This window comes from Acomys minous, assembly GCF_964271855.1.
Source record: "Acomys minous genome assembly, chromosome: 1".
Classification (NCBI taxonomy): Eukaryota; Metazoa; Chordata; class Mammalia; order Rodentia; family Muridae; genus Acomys; species Acomys minous.
In genome coordinates, this window is record NC_140483.1 from 123977452 (window position 1) to 123994247 (window position 16796).

A 16796-nucleotide genomic window follows, 5' to 3' on the forward strand; every position below is an offset into this window, starting at 1 on the left:
CATTTTGAAAGGACTTTATTCTTAGCTCATTAAAAAAGGGGAGGCAATATGTAAATCACACATTCTGATGCTTTCTAGTCCTATGACTGTCTTTAACATAAACAGAATTAATTCAGCTAATTATAGCATTTTGATTAGTCAGTATATAGAACCTAAAATCTTTTCACATCCCCTTTTGTCTTAATTATGAAAAATAAAACAGTGAAACTTCCTAGGTACTTACACCAGTACTAAAGGATTCCTTGGATACTCTTCACCAACCACAATCGGAGGAGCATCTGCCTGTAGTATCTCAATTGGTGTTTGTAAAATGTGAGACAGAGCTCTTAGCTAGAGGGGAAAAAATGGATTAGCAAGAAAAACAAAAATGTAAGTCTTATTCAAATCACAAACTACTTAAGTGCATACACAGAACATGGCAACCAGTTAGAGCAAAGACGTGCTCTGATCATATAGTACCAAAAGCTCAGGTGAGTGGATACTTAGCATTTGGTGAACTGATGAAAGGATGGATGGGTAGACAAATAAATGATGGATGGATGGATGGATAGATGGATGGATGAATGGATGGATGGATAGATGAATGGACGGATGAATGGATCAGACAGACAGGCATACAGACAGACAGGTAAATTACAGCACCAAAGGCAGAGGTTTCTCAAGCTTTGGACACATTGTAAAAATACCAATGTTAAACTTGGTGAAGTGTAGACCGTGCTTATTACAGACTCTGAAGTTGAAAGCATTCCAGTTTTCGTAATACTACATTTTTTAAAGTATTCCTGGCTAAGCATCAGACCAAATTGTTACCAGCCAAAGGAAAGAGAGCAGGGCCTGGCAAATGGTGAGCTTGGCTTCTAAAGCCTTCTCTGATGATGCGGATGCAGTCAGTATCAAGACCCACTACTCTGTAACTTTCAGTAAGAGCAAGGTAAGTTAAGTATGTGAACTGTTTTGCCCTGTGCTAGACTCTCCATCTGGTCAGCATGCCCTACTGCTTTAATTTTATAACATGCACTATATCCTTAGAGCTTAAAGCTGCCACTAAAAGTAATGCTAATGACTACTGACATACTATGGCCAGGTATTATAATCAGTATACACCTTATATGTGGATTAATTCATCTAGTCCTCATAACTTTAGGGAGCAGCTACTGGGGAGGAGTTGGGGTTTCTGTTGTTGCTTTGTTTCTGTTGGGAAGGGTGCTTATTTGTTTGTTGATGTTGCTTTGACCCAAGGTCTTATTATGTAGCTAGTTAGGAACTTACTGTGTAGACCAGGCTGGCCTCTGCCTCCCAAGTACAGTGTTACAGGTGTGAGCCATCATACTCACTCTACTGTTATTTTTAGCACGTGGAATCTGAGGTAGGATGCTAAAAGATTTCTCTGGGTCAAACAGAAAATCAGGGGACCTATGTTGAACTAAGGAAGCTGAGTCGAGCTAGAACCTGAGTTCATAAGCAAATCTATCACCGGCAGCCTTCCAACACAGATTGCTAATTTATGCAGCTGCCCCAATTACAGAACTTAACGCCACAAACCTAACCTTTAGGAGATTTTGAAAGAATGTTAAAAAGTACTTCAAGAATAAATGTGGAAAGAATTCTATGCTACATGAAAAAAAAAAAAAAGAAATAAAATCCCATATTCTACTTTGCAAAATGTTCCTTTGAAGCACTTTTTAAAAGGTTTTTCTTTTTAATGTATGTCAGTGCTCTATCTGCATGCGCACCTGCAGGCCAGAGGAGGGCATCATATCCCAGTACAGATGGTTGTGAGCCACCATGTGGTTCCTGGAATTAAACTCAGGACCTCTGGAAGAGCAGGCAATGCTCTTAACTGGCTGAGCCATCTCCCAAGCCCCTGAAACGTATTTTTTTAAACTAGCACAGAATAGAGTGTATAAAGCAAGAGCATGTCTTCAAAAAGCCATATAGTAGGGCCAGTGAGATGGCACAGCAGGCTAAGGACTTTGCCACCACCTCACAACCTCAGCTTGAACCACATGGTGGAAAGAATATCAGCTCCTGAAAGCTACCCTGAGTACCACAGTGCACTGTGGCCCACCTGTGACTAGACACACACACACACACACGTATGATTTTCTTTTGGCTTTGGTTTTGGTCTATAATATGTATTTATCCCACTGAAAGAACAACTCGTACTTCAAAGGAATTCACAAGTAATGGATGAGCAAATATCCTTCCAAAGATGTTTTTAAAAACTGTCTCAATTAAATTATCTCAATTTAAGAGAATTAGCACCCAATACCATCATATTACTTTGTGAACCTTTTGAAGTAGTTCAAGTCTCTTTACTTCTGTCACTATGAGGCAGCGTTTGTTGTTTTTGGAATCCGGAGATAAACTAATGGGGATGGCTCCCTCTGGTGGAGAGGTCCACCTACAGTACTGTAAGAACAAAATGCTAAGGAATATTTACATCTTGTCAAACAGCTGGAAGGGTCTCCTGAGGCACTATTGTCTGTCCTTCATGTAACACTAACAGCACTGGAGCTGTTCACCTGGCATCTCAGGTCACAGGGTTCTCACTGAATCATTTCAGAAGGAGAGGTCAAGAAGTCGGGGAGTCATCCAAGGTACAGAGGGAAGTCAGGCCATGAACCTAGGACTGGCTTCTCAACCTTTCTCTACCACCTCAGCCTGTCACCACCAGGCCCAACTGGATGTCTTGTTGTACTTTAGCAAGGTTAACAGTAAATTTTAAAGATCAGAACTCAAAGAAATTAAATTAAGTTTCTACATGTGTCTGAATATATTGTTTTCCCGTCAGTGCATCAATTTACAATCTTCTCAGAATCCACTATCAAGGAGGAATTCAACAGATAACTATAAAGCATGTGTTGTGGTAAGTTCTACACAAAATTAAATTTTTATTTTGCATAGCCTAGGCTGGTCGTTACTCTTCATTCTCCGACCTCAGTCCCCCTAGTGATGGGATTCCAAGCATAGAAATCTAACCCTGGTTCATTTCTATTTCTGATATGAAAGAAAATTTATTTTTCCAACGTTGAACTACTTAGATTAAAACTTACTTTCATGACATAACGTCTACACTATTTGTTTTCTTTTTAAAACAGGGTGTCCCTACGTCACTCAGCTAGCATCTAAGACCACCCACCAGCTGCCTGCATCACAGGTGTGCCCCACACGCCAAGGCACTCCTCATTTTATTACCTTCATTTTCCTTTTAAACTCAGAACAATCAAACAGACTGACCTGCTGGGATATGGTCTGGGGCTTTGTATTTGATCGCTAATTACTTTCCCCCTGAGGTCTGCTTGCTGTCTTTTATGAGCAGACACTCATATACTTCAAAATGACATTTGTAACCTTCCCTAAGAAATTATTCCTGATTGGCTAATTAAAAGGCCTAAACCCGGGCAGGGCAGAATGGGGTGAGTGTGGCCAAAGTTCGATGGCTTTGAAAAAGAGAAAGATCGTGGGAGGAAGAAGGACAAGTATCCTAGGATGAAGAAAGGAGCAGGCATGGGTTAGTGTGGAGGGGAGACATGGCCAGGCAGCATGGATGGAGGAAAGCAGCCAAAAATAACAAGTATCTATGGAATTACGGAGGTTGCCAGATAGAAATGATCAAAGCAGATAGCATGGGATGGAGGCTGGGAGATAACAGAAGGCAGCGTAGGAGGTGATAGCTGCCTTGCCCCAGGTGAAATAAAGCTACTGTACAATCTATCAGCTGTCTGTGTCTTTACTGATTGTGACAGTGGGTTAATAATACCACCGTAATAATTATAAGGCTAGTAATAAATATTACTTAAGCCATACTTTTAAATTAACAACAACACTGACTGTAGAAGCATCATAAATGACAGCATGCAGATGCAACAGCAGCTTCTGTTAAGTCACAAATCTGACTCTGTGCTATTTAAGAAGACACCATACTTCACTTGCTCAAAGGCACAAGAATGTCAACTGGGCTTAGCTGAAAAACATATAAAACAAGTGAGACTCAGAAGTAATTTAACACCCACAATCAGTGTGAACTTACAGGCTTACCTCAAGCTGACCGCCCCATGCAGCTGTGTTCACAATATCATCACAGTACTTTGCAAACTCTTCTGTGGGAAACAGATCACAGTAACTTACACTCTCATTATGCAATCCCTTTTGTAGCTCCCACCATCCCTGATGACAGCATCCAAGTTGAGAACATCTCCTTCCTGCATCACCTCCCTTTAGAATTCCCAGAAGTACCTCAAATACACAAACCCAACTTCCCACCATCTTTCTATGCAAGAGCAAAGCTTCTCTGTTTCTCACCTTAAACTGAGACCCAGAGACATCTGTAATTAACTTCTCTCATCATCTAATGCAGCGACGCCTAAGAGTGTCAAAAATTGACTATCATGACAAGTATTCTAAAGCCAAACTGCATGCAAAATGCCACACAAGGTTAAAACAGGTAATCGCCTCTCTATACTTAGGCTTACTGTAAATGCCTATAGAGAGTGAAAGTACAAACGAGTTAAATAACCCAGGGACAGCAGCAAACAGTTTCTCTGCTTGTCATTTTACATATCTTTACATGATTTGTTTCAGCGTCGCTTTTGGTCAAGAAAGAAATTTTTCTGAATGGGTCCTAACAGAAGTAAAAGGCCTAATCTCTGAATTTACAATAGGCATATTACTGCACATCACACTTTAACATGAGACATATTAAATGGGCTAAGCAGGAGATGGAGAGATGGCTCAGTGGTAAAGAGTACTTCCTGCTCTTCCAGAGAACCAGAAGTTAAATTCCCAGCACCACAAAAAAGTTGACATCTGCCTCTAACTCCAGTTACAAATGATCTGATAACCTCTTCTGGTCTTCAAAGATGTAAGACACACACACACACAAGCAGGCAAAGCATCCATACACATAAAATAAAAATAAAATGGGGTCAAACATCCTTCCTGTCCAAGGATGGGAAGAAAAGCTAGAACTAAAAGAAAAGTATACCCCGTGTATTAATCTCTTTTGCTATTGAGTCTTCGTTGTTCAAACAATGCCTAGAATACTTTGTACACCCTGGCCTTCAATGAAAATTGACTTATTGAATTAAAACTTGTCTTTTTCTTTGATGCAACATGAATTAAATGTTCCACCACCTGTAGAGATGGGCAGACAAATTTAAGAATTCTGATACATGAAGTCACACTTGAGATCTATCCAGATACTAATGCATGCCTTGCTCACCACAAGTGGTCCACTCCGCCTTCCTAGCTATCACTTATTGAAAGTAACATTATGCTTCTCTAAGTATGATTAACTTAGTTTTCATAGTCATTTTCTGCTCATGGTTTTAAAGCCAAATAAATGCATACTTACACAACTGATCATCCCTCTAACTTTGTAGAACAAGAATTAACACACCTCTTTCAATAATGACTAATCCTACTCCTGTCTTATTTTCTTCATGACTTATATAGGGCAATTAGTATAATTTAACTACAAAATTGGTTAAGCGCTGACGAGATAAAGTAAAATATATCTACATCTATTCACATTACAGAAAATAAATTGCCTAAATTTTTTTTTCCTTAAGAAATGTCTTAGCCGGGCGTGGTGGCGCACGCCTTTAATCTCAGCACTCAGGAGGCAGAGGCGGGCGGATCACCGTGAGTTCGAGGCCAGCCTGGTCTACAAAGTGAGTCCAGGACAGCCAAGGCTACACAGAGAAATCCTGTCTCGAAAAACCAAAAAAAAGAAAAAAAAAAGAAATGTCTTACTTACTACATTTGGAAAGCATTTTATTTGAAAACCAGAAACAAGCACGCCTGTAATCTCAACACTCAGGGAGGCAGAGGCAGAAGCAGGCGGATCTCTGTGAGTTTGAGGCCAGCCTGGTCTACAAAGAGAATCCGGGCCAGCCAAGACTGCACAGAGAAACACTGTCTGATAAAAACAACAACAAAAAAAAAACAAAACAGAAACACTAACACCATGTAGTGAAGAAACCTAACCTACCTGGAGTATACATATCTCCTGTATTGGGGTTTGTTAAAAAGGGCAGGAAGTCTTCTGAATGGGTTTGCATATACTCAGCAGTCCGCCTCCGGAGGGCAGCCACAGTCAGAGCACAGTCCTGGTCTCTCAGCTGATCCTCAAGTGCTCCATACATACAATGACCATCAGATGGAATATGTTTAATTTCCAATTCTCTGGCTGCCAATATTTGAGCAAGTTTTTCACTCTCCACATGTCTGGCTCCAGATAAGTTCTCAATTTCAGCCTCAGCTATCCTTTCTTCCCGCTCCTTTTCCAAAGCAGCTTTCTTTTCCTAGAACAATATAGAAAAATTAATCAATAATAATTAGGATTAATTCACATTTGATGAGAATGGAGATAACGTAAGGAGTTTTGCTATTTTCCTTCTCCCACAAGCATTGTCATTTTGATCATCTCACCATCTGCAGATGTTCTAACTACAACTGTGAGAGGAAAATTAGCTCATTCATCTGACTGCTATGTTCCCAGCACCTCGCTCTGTACTAACACGCTTTTATAGCCAGGTGCAGTTGCACAGGTCTGTATCTCCACTTGGGAAGCTGATACAGAAGAATCACATTTTGAGGTCAGGTTGAACTACAGAGTTCCAATCCACCCTGGTCTGCATGTGTGCGCCTGTCTCACAAAAGAAAACAGGGAGGAAGGGGGCTTGCTACAGTAGCCGAGGCTAGCCTATCTATACTCTGCACCCTCATATCTCAGTCTTCCAAGAGTTAGGAGTAATGGCATTTGCAAGCACACCTGTCATCATAAAGTCTATTGAAAAACATGTCGACAGCTTGACTAGCTGATTTTAAGGTATTGTCTTAAGATCAGTTGTCCAGTGGGCATAGTGGCACATGCCTTTAACCCCAGGACTTGGGAGGCAGAGTCAAGTGGATCTCTGTAAATACAAAATGAGCCTGGTCTACAAAGTGAGTTTATGGACAGCCAGGGATACAGGATAAGACTCTATTTCAAAAAAATTAAAAAGATTAAGCTGTCCTCAGCCTTAAAGTACAAGCTCATATTTAAGTCCAAACTAATACAAGGTTGTATCATCTCACTACAGAGGATTCAGTATGTTAAAGCCACCAGAAAGGCACAGACAGATTTTACTTTCATCTATTCTTTTAAAAGTGGATACAAGACATATATATAGTTAATATATACTTAAAAATAAAGAAAAACTTGCAGGCAGGTATGGGGGTGCACACCTTTAATCCCAGCACTCGGGAAGCAGAGGCAGATAGGTCTCTGAGTTCAAGGCCAGCCTGGTCTACAGAGTGAGTTCTAGGACAGTCAGGGCTACACAGAGAAACCCTGTCTAAAAAAAACAAGAAAAACTTCTTGCAAACAATTCGATTATTACAGTGAGACTAAAACCCCTCTAAATCACATGACACCCTAGTGTTCTCTAGAGCTCTGGGTACATATCCTCCAGATTCTTTCTCTAATTGTAGTAAACAAAATGTAATTACAGAAAACGTAACATATCCTTTGTAACAAAATGGCATTACTCCTTATATAGTATAATTTGCTTTCCTACGTAAATAAATAAGAAAATAGAAATTCTTGAGATTCCCCATGGCATGTTTAGGGTTCAGTGAAGTCAACAAGAGATTTGTTAATGAGTACCACAGGAAATTTGAGGACAAAGGAAAACATTCCTAGTAGGTGAACTAGTAAAAATCACAAGCCAGAGAACACTCATGTTTCATAGCTAAAAACAATTCACAGAACTAGCATACAAGGGAAAAGTATCAAAAGCTAAAGACAGGTCTGTCATTAATAAACACTGTCATGCTGACCTGGGACTAAAAATTAGAGGACTATAAGCAGCATCTGTAGTTCTTTCTTTCTGGAGGGCAGGTCAGTGTACTGGAAGGGTTGTCACTGTGCTTTTACAGCTTCCTAATCTCAACCACTCAGCTATTTATGGACTTGGAGGGAAACTATCTTTCAACTTAAGAGAAAAAAAAAAACCCTCAATAAGTTTTGCAATTTTCTTAAAATTGAGTTTATCGTATTGTATAGTATCAGTTTGCCGCCATGTATGTCTATGCACCAACTGCATGTGGTTCCCAGAGATCCAAAGGGGAGGGCCTGTGCGTGTGCGGAGATGACGGAAACCCACCGCGTTGGCGCTGAGAAGCAAGCCAGGTCCTCTGCAAGAGAAACCTGTGCTCTCAGCCACTAAGCCATCTTTCCAGCCACTAAAAAATCTTGATTTAGTAAAATTACAGAAGGGAAAAAAGGCTGGGCATGGTGTGCACAGCCTTGACCCCAGAACTCAGGAGGCAGAGATAGGCGGTTCTCTGTGAATTCAAGGCCAGCCTGGACTACAAAGCAAGTCCAGGACACCCAGGTCTGTTACACAGAGAAATCCTGTCTCCAAAAAAATAAGTAAATAAAAGCAAAAAACAAAAGGTAAAAAAAAAAAAAATGGTAAGGCAATTGTAACAGAAGGTAAGGAGTTTGGTGTTCTAATGTCACCCCCCTTGGCGCAGAAGTCAATGGGAAGGCAGTTTAATAAACTCAAGACTCCACGACATGCCCCATGAGAGAACTTTGTGGTTTTAAGTACCTGAATCAAACAAAAGCAGCCACAGCTCACAGCCAAAACAAACCCACCTAGGATTGTTCTTCCCGCTCTAACCATGAGAAAAGTAGCACGATTTGCTTCACTGTTTTTACAACTGTGGATCTGGGTATAAAATCTTAAGACACAAGATGGCACTATTACTTTATAAAAGACTAAAAGCAGTTTCAGTGGGGAGAGGAAGAATAAGCACCTTAGACATCATCTAATCCAAAACCCCTCATTTTCCTCTTCTGAGGAAACAGCACGCAGAAAGATTTCCAAAGGCCATACAGCTGGTTAGAGCAGAGCAGGGGCCGGGACAACACACTGAGCTCCTTCTATGCAGGCACCTGAATCAGAATAAAAGTTGGAGCAGATGGCAGCTGGAATTAATGTCGTATCTTTTTACTGTCAGAATGGAACTTCATTCTATCTTCCAAACCCTGTAAGTCTCTTAAATACTAATTTCTATCATTATCTTTTCTTGCCTAATGATCAGCTTCAGAATTAGAAGTCAACTGAGTTTGCTTCCGGTAAATCAGGTAGGAAATCCACTGGATTCTTGCCTCTGTGGGAGTTTCCTACATTAGGTAATTTTCTACAAGGACAGTATTAGAGACAGAATAGCAATGAGCTCTAATAAAACCGTAGGTGGAAGGGCAAGCTGCAGTCATGTTGGTTTGGGCACTAGTCCAGGTTTGTGTTAAACTTTCCCTCTCACTGGGATAACCTAGGTCCCATCTTTCTCATTCATAAAATAAACTACATCTCATTCTACCTCTTATAGACCTTATTTATGGAAATCAATTATTTTATTTCTACTTAGATTTGGTTTGGACTGGTTTTTTTCCCAAAAATACAAATCATTTCCAAGTTCTCCTGCCCCACCCACTGTTTAAGGTCTTTTCAGGGGGTAGGGAGAGGTGGCAGGGGACTTGCAGCAGTTGGTTCCAGGGATTGAACTCAAGTCCTCATGCTAGACAGCAAGCAACTTTATCCACTGAGCCATCTTGCTGGCCACAAATTCCTGAGTCTAATAAGATGCTCCCATATTTCTCCAGTTTAAAAAAAACAGACTCCAGAAGAATCTTATTATAAATCACCATAAAATTATGTTTTTCTCCCAGAGTCATATCTACACCAATAACCACCACCAGTAGTTAACTGGCTTTTTAATCCTTGGTGCTCTGGCAAAAAGAAGAGTTCCAAGTAACCTAATATCCAATTGACCCATTTTTGAATTGAGATTCCATTCTCTTAAGCATTATGAACATTTAGTGTTCTCTGCTCCAAAGACCTACTAGATTAACAAAGTAATAAACTGGAAACTATTTTCTCTGCCATTTGGTAAAGCAGTCAACTATAAATAATACTAAAATTTTCACAGTTCATTTGAAAAATGTTAAGTTCACATAGGAAAGAAATACTAAAACTTGTAGGGAAGATAAGTCTAAATAAACAGTAGCTATATCCTTGATTTTTAGAGTAGCCTACTGTTAGATGCCACAATTAATATGTAACAATTTTTTTAAATTCTTATATCTTATTGGTACATAAAACACTTGTATTTGATGTATAAAAGCAAAAAACAGGAGCTGGAGAGATGGCTCAGAAGTTAAAAGCACTGTTCTTCCAGAGGTCCTGAGTTCAATTCCCAGCAACCACATGGTAGCTCACAACCATCTATGAGATCTGGTGCCCTCTTCTGGCCTGCAGGCATAAAAACAGGCAGAACACAGTATATGTAACAAATAAACCTTTGGGGAAAAAAAGCAAAAAACAATTGTGGGACCATGACAAAAAGAATGGCTATCATAAATAAAGGGCTGGACTAGGCAGCCCTTCAAGGCAGCACAAGCTCTAAATAACTCTTTGAAATTCACAATGGTAATGTTAGTCAAGAGTCAAATTCCATACAAATAGAAACAGTTATCTATTTGTAACTTGGCTTTCACACAGAAAGAGACACTGTCTTATGCCTAACTTTTTAAGAGGAAAATGATACACTTAACATGGTAAATATTTGTAAAAATTTGTTGACATTTCAATTCTCCAGACCTGTGTATTAATGGTCTAGAAAGTTTATTATTTAATACCATAAAATTCCTATAACATAGGTATTATTTTCCCTTTCCTATTATTGAAACTGAATGGGGAGTCATGAGAGTACATGAAACTCAAACCTTACCTGGGTTGGGGAGTGGCCTAAAGCCCTGTCTGACCGTCAAAAGCACAAGTAAAAAGGGGGGGAACGCCCATCCTGTCCGACACTCACCTTCCATGCTCTACTGTACTGTGTACTAAAAAAATATCCTGAAATGTGCACCTACATCTTAGAAAACATGAAGAATTAGTAAAATAGTATTCAGAACCAAACTACTGAACTTTAAACTTCCTTTCCTAAAGTGAAATGGGTTTAGCCACCTCATGCCATCCTTGTTATGCTAGGATCATTAACACATTAACACATTAGCACTTACCCACCTCATGCCATCCTCATTATGTTAGGACCATTAATACATTACTTCCAATAACTATAATGCTGCATCTCATTCCCACACTTCTTTTGTTACACTATTTCTCCTGCATGGAATATCTTCTCTAAACATTTATCTTTCCTTCAAATTCTAACACAGCATTAACACCTGACATAATGAAGGTCCCTTCTCTGCATTTTTAGTATCATTAACCATTATTTATTAACCAACATATAAATACCAAAATAATTCTCTGAGAAGTTTGGATCCCTGGTGTCTTACTGTATTTCTAAGCTCCACTCTGTGCTTCACTCCTGAGAACTAATTTTTAGACAGGGTTTGTGCATCAGTCATATGAAGTTTCTAAATTAAGTCTACAATAAAGTATTTGTCTAAGAAGAAAAGAGTCCTTAGCCTCCCCTCATTATGAGAACTGCAAACTAGGCAGCTTGTTTTGTATTGTCTTATACCTATTGTCTTCTCTAAAAGGCAAGAACATAAAATCCTACCACATAAGGTGGGTGTTAGGACTAAATGAAATTTCAATATAAATAGCTCAAACATTATCTGACATACAACAGCACCTATGAGATGTAGTCCGAGGCCCTTGACAAGGACCTCCAGTGTTTCCAGTTCTTTCCTACACAATGCCACACAACAGCTCTAGCGTATGTACATGGTGATACGACTTTCATACCCGTCTCTTTTGTGCTTTTGATATCCGAGGTGGCTGATTCTCAAGTACCAAGTTTGAAATGTTAACAGCAACAGAATCTATCTGAAGGAACAAAAACATTAAAAAAAAATTAGTCAGAAGAAAGAAAACAATCAATAAGAAATGTTTTAATTTATTGAAAGTGTTCTGCTACTAACTGTAGAAAACTAAAAATATACCCAATCCCTTACTTCCAGTTTGAGCAGCTAGACACGGTATGATAGCATGCTTTTGCCACCTTTCTCTACTTCCATCGATGAATTTGTGAAATTGCCAAGATTTTTCATAGCTCTCCAAAGATAGGGCGCATCCCTGCACACCTTCTGTCCTCCACTGCTCTAAATACTTTACTTGCATTTTAGGGCACCCTTCTTGTCCATGAATGCTCACATACAAAGTACAGCTTGTGGTCATTACTACCTTCAAATCCTTAAAGGTGACGACACTAACTTCCCCATGTTAATTAGCCAAAACTTGAAGAGCACTGATTCCTCAGGTCAGAACAACTGAGCAATTTCTGCCTTCTCCTAGCTGCAGACTGACAGCTTCATTAACAATTACAATCAATCCTAAAATCCAAATGTTGACGCTGTTAAAGGAAGAAGTCAGCCTTCTTGAATAGGCTTGGACAAGCAGCTCGTACTTCATTACCACAACCGGAAGTCAAGTACAATGTATAAGACAACTCAAAGCATCCGAAACAGATGCGGAAGTCTGCGAAGACTTCATCCCAAGTAATAAAATTATCAAATCTGATAGACTTCAAATAGCTTAACAACTTTTCTGAATCTATGAATCTTTTATTTTATTTTTTTAAGGAATATGATAAAACTGGCAACCATATTAACAAAGAGCAGAAAAATTAGGGAAAAGGACAAAGAGAAAACAAGTTTAAGTTAATGAAAAAGAACAGCTCAAGGCAGACTGGAGAATTTGCATATTAGCAGTAAGTGAGGAAGCAAACTTTTAGCCGGGTATGGTAGCACACACCTTTAATCTCAGCACTCGGGAGGCAGAGACAGGAGGGTCACTGAGTTTGCAGCCAGCCTGGTCTACAAAGCATGTCCAAGACAGTCAAGGCTACACAGAGAAACCCTGTCTCAAAACCCAAAAAGAATCAAACTTTCTTTTTCTTTGGAACTCTATGGAGGAAATCTTGAAACTGAAGACCTAAAAGAACAAACAAAACGCCCTGCTACTAGAATTAGGAACACAGTAATCGGAAATGTTAGCACAATGCTGACAACATGACTGAACATTTCCAACAGCACTCCTTGTTCTCGTGTGTGTGTGTGTGTGTGTGTGTGTGTGTGTGTCTGAGAGAGAGAGACAGAGTGTGTGTGTGTGAGTGAGTGTGGGTGCATGTGCATACATGCCACAACAGCATGTAGAGCTCAGAGGGCAACTTATGTGAGTCAATTTTCTCTTTCTTCCATGTAGCTTGAGTTCCAGGGATGGAGCTCGGATGAGCAGGCTTAACAGGAAGCACCCTGACCTGGTGAACCACACCGGCAGCCTTGAAACAAGCTTCCTTATCACTTTCTTTTCTGTTGCTGTTGGGTTTTGAGACGGGGTCTTCAAACTCACGTCCCTGTTTCTACCTCCTTAGTGCTGGGACTATAGGCATGTATCACCATGCCAGGCTGGAGATAAAAGTATTTTAACACTAAGAAAGGCCAGGAGAATTATGACTGGGAAATGAATTTATGACTTGGACACTATATTTTATACTGTGTAAATGGACACACGGAAACTGTTCACTTGTCAACAGAAGAAAATGAATCAAAACTTGTGGAAGATGAGATCTTGAGCAGAACTAAGAAATTCCTATCAAGAGTTACTTGAGGTTGTCGAATATATGACCCTTCAACTCTAAAACCCATCAACAAATTACTGAATTACATCAAGGTATAAAGATGGGTCTGGTTTTGAATTCTAGCTTTTGTCACCCAATAACTATTATGATGTTGGGACAAAGCTCGTATTCTCTCTAAGCTGGCTTCCTCCTGGAAAAGTATGGTTATCTACATTGACTTTATAGCTATTACCTTACACTTCTACTGACAACTGAAATACTACATACACTGAACAAAGTGGCTGGCACACACATGAAGTAGAATGATGGGATAAACACTGAAAAGAAGCCGGGCGTGGTGGCGCACGCCTTTAATCCCAGCACTCGGGAGGCAGAGGCAGGCGGATCACTGTGAGTTCGAGGCCGGCCTGGTCTACAAAGGGAGTCCAGGACAGCCAAGACCAGAGAAACCCTGTCTCAAAAAACCAAAAAAAAAAAAAACCAAAAAAAAAAAAAAAAAAAAAACACTGAAAAGATGCATGTTAGCATACTCCCATGTCCATAAGAAGCATCACTAAACCTTCACCTATTACAACCGATTCATAAAGGTGTCTTAGAACTTAAATATTTCACAGCTCTTGCCTCATTCAGTTTCTATAGGAACCTGTAACAACACACAAAGTATTTGTGTCACCATGTCACATGTGGAGACATTTATTCTAGGGCTGATTAAATAACTTTGCAGAGGTTACAATCTTATCCATCAGTAACTCTTTCTTTTTGTTTTTTTTTTGTTTTTGTTTTTGTTTTTGTTTTTGTTTTTGAGACAGGGTTTCTCTGTGTAGCCTTGGCTGTTTGGCTGTCCTGGACTCGATTTGTAGACCAGGCTGGCCTCGAACTCACAGCGATCGCCTGCCTCTGCCTCCCCAGTGCTGGGATTAAAGGCATGCGCCACCACGCCCGGCTTCCATCAGTGTTAACTCTTAACAAGTAGTCTAACCCTCCAACTTTGACTCAAGAAAACCCTTCTCTAGCACACTTTATACTTCACACGTTCATCACTGGGTTAAGTAAGTAGGTACTTCTTTGCTGATCTCCTTTTAAAGAAAACAAAAAAAAAGACAGCCATAAACCTGGGCACAAAAATAAGAGGAAACGTAAAGCTATGCTTGGCAGTGCACGCTTGTAGTCCCAGCGCTTCTGAAGTCAAGGCAGTAGGATCTGGAGTTCAAGGTTGTCCTCTCCTACAAATCCAGATGGGTGGCAACCTGGATTCCATGACACTGTGCCTCCAAAAAAAAAAATGAGGGTGAAATGTGATGTGTGAATGTGAGTGTGTGAGTGTATACAACGTATACAGTAAACAGTTCAACACAGCTGCTCCCACAGGCTCAGAGACAAGCCTTACTCATACCTTGTCGTCCTTGAAAGTCAGCTTCAATTGCTCCAGCTCCTCCTTGTGTTTCTGCTCCATTTCTCTCTCCAACTTAGCCACATCTTCAGTGAGTTGCTTCCTCCTCTTTTTGTCATTTTTCGGAACAGCGTTCTTCATTCCCTGAATTTTGGCTAAAAGGGCACCAAAACCATCAAATCATCGTGTCAGAGCCCCCAGGAAGAAAGCAGTTAAGACAATGGAAGAGGTGTAATTATAGAATGTCATGTAATTATAGAAGCAATTAATCATGACACAACAATCAGATCCTGGGAAAAGCCCGATGAGGCTTAAGACCCGACGCACACCTCGTAAACACAACCGTGAATTTGTTTGGTTTGACAGGGCAAAACTAATTTAAAAAAAATTTTTTTTTTAAGGTAAAACTTCCGCCATTCAAATATCCCTTCTGTGGCCGTCAAGCGAAGGTGAAGCAATGCAGACGACACCACTAAAGACAACCTTCAGGTACCGGGGCAGGAATAAGAGAGCAAGCAGAGGAGGTGCAAGACCTTGGCCTCGGGGCACATCAAAGAGCAGCAGTCGCGCGGCTCTGGCCACGCTGCAGGCCACGCAAGGGGACGCCCCGGAGGACTGCAAATTAGGGGTCCGAGGGAATGGGGAACCCTGGGGAAGACAGAGCAAAAGTTATCAGAGGGGAAATCTAAGAGATCCAGGTGGGTCACCGCTCCAGGTTCCCGAGGGCACCCGCCACGCTCCCGGCACTGGGTGTGGACGACTTTTAGATGCCCAGCCCCTTTCCCGTCACCTTGCAGCTCCTTCTTCTCCTTGCGATGCCTTCTCACCAGCTGTTCCTCATCATCAAGCTCTTCAGCCAAGACCTCCTCCATGACGAGCGGTGGCCGGGTACACGCGCTGGAGGAGCACAGCACGGGTGGCGGGCCGGCACCTCCCACCCCTCGACCCTCACCCGGGGCGCCATTGGCCACCGCGAAGGTCCAGCCCCGCCTCAAGGCGGCTCCGGAGCCAGGGCTAACCACTGAAACCCAGAGAAGCCGACATGGGCTAGGGCGCCTGCGCGCTCGGACCGCTCGGGCGGCGCGCCGGAAGCTGGGACTCCGCGGCCATAGAACGCGGCGCACGGGGGGAGCACAAAGCTACGCGCCGGGCGATAGGCCCTGACGGGAGACGCACAGAGATGACGTCACGACAGGTCTTTGGCGCAGCTTTCAACTTGAACTTTGAAACATTTCACTATTTGTACCCTTTGCTAAGCCATATTAATTTTTTTTTCTTCTTTCTTTCCTTTCTGTTTTTTTGTTTGTTCTTCGAGACTGGGTTTCTTTGTGTAGCCGTGGCTGTCCTGGAACTCGCTCTGTAGACCAGGCTGGACTCGAACTCACCGAGATCCACCTGCCTCTGCAGTGCACCACCACGCCCAGCTCGTTTTTTTTTTTTTTTTTAAATTTTTAATAAAAGCGTGGATTGTTTTCAATGAGAATCTTTACCTTTCATCAGTCCTGTGGTAGGGAGTTGTTTTGTTTACAACATGGTAAAATGAGAAAATCCATGTAACCTAAGAAATGCCTACTTTTGAAATGGGAAACTGATAAAGAAAGATATAAAAAGGATTAAACATTGTAAAACGCAGGGACTAAGTATAATGATAAGACGTAAATTCAGTGATAAAAATGTCAGGGTGCTATGAAGGTTCGAGTCAAGACTTATGTGCCACAAAATCAAATTACTGAAGAAAAAGCCAGTTCTCATGAAGTTGTGGGGGGTGGGTAAGACCCAGAGGGCTAGTCTAGTAATA

At 41.0% G+C, this 16796-nt stretch overlaps 1 protein-coding gene across 3 annotated transcripts in view; it reads right to left on the reverse strand.

Annotated features, from left to right (window-relative positions):
• OTUD6B (OTU deubiquitinase 6B) overlaps window positions 1-16089 on the reverse strand; it is a 38662-nt gene extending 22573 nt beyond the window's left edge. The window contains exons 1-6 of one of the 3 annotated variants that reach the window (XM_084760144.1): window positions 15789-16085; window positions 15002-15153; window positions 11775-11855; window positions 5996-6308; window positions 4042-4103; window positions 224-330 (exon numbers count right to left, since the gene is read on the reverse strand). In XM_084760144.1, the coding sequence (XP_084616270.1) occupies window positions 224-330; window positions 4042-4103; window positions 5996-6308; window positions 11775-11855; window positions 15002-15153; window positions 15789-15870 (797 nt within the window). In that variant the 5' untranslated portion in view covers window positions 15871-16085. Of the gene's footprint in view, window positions 1-223; window positions 331-4041; window positions 4104-5995; window positions 6309-11774; window positions 11856-15001; window positions 15154-15788 lie in introns of all 3 variants that reach the window. The other 2 variants (XM_084760142.1, XM_084760143.1) reach the window with 2 other exon arrangements.
• Window positions 16090-16796: the final 707 nt, after the last annotated feature.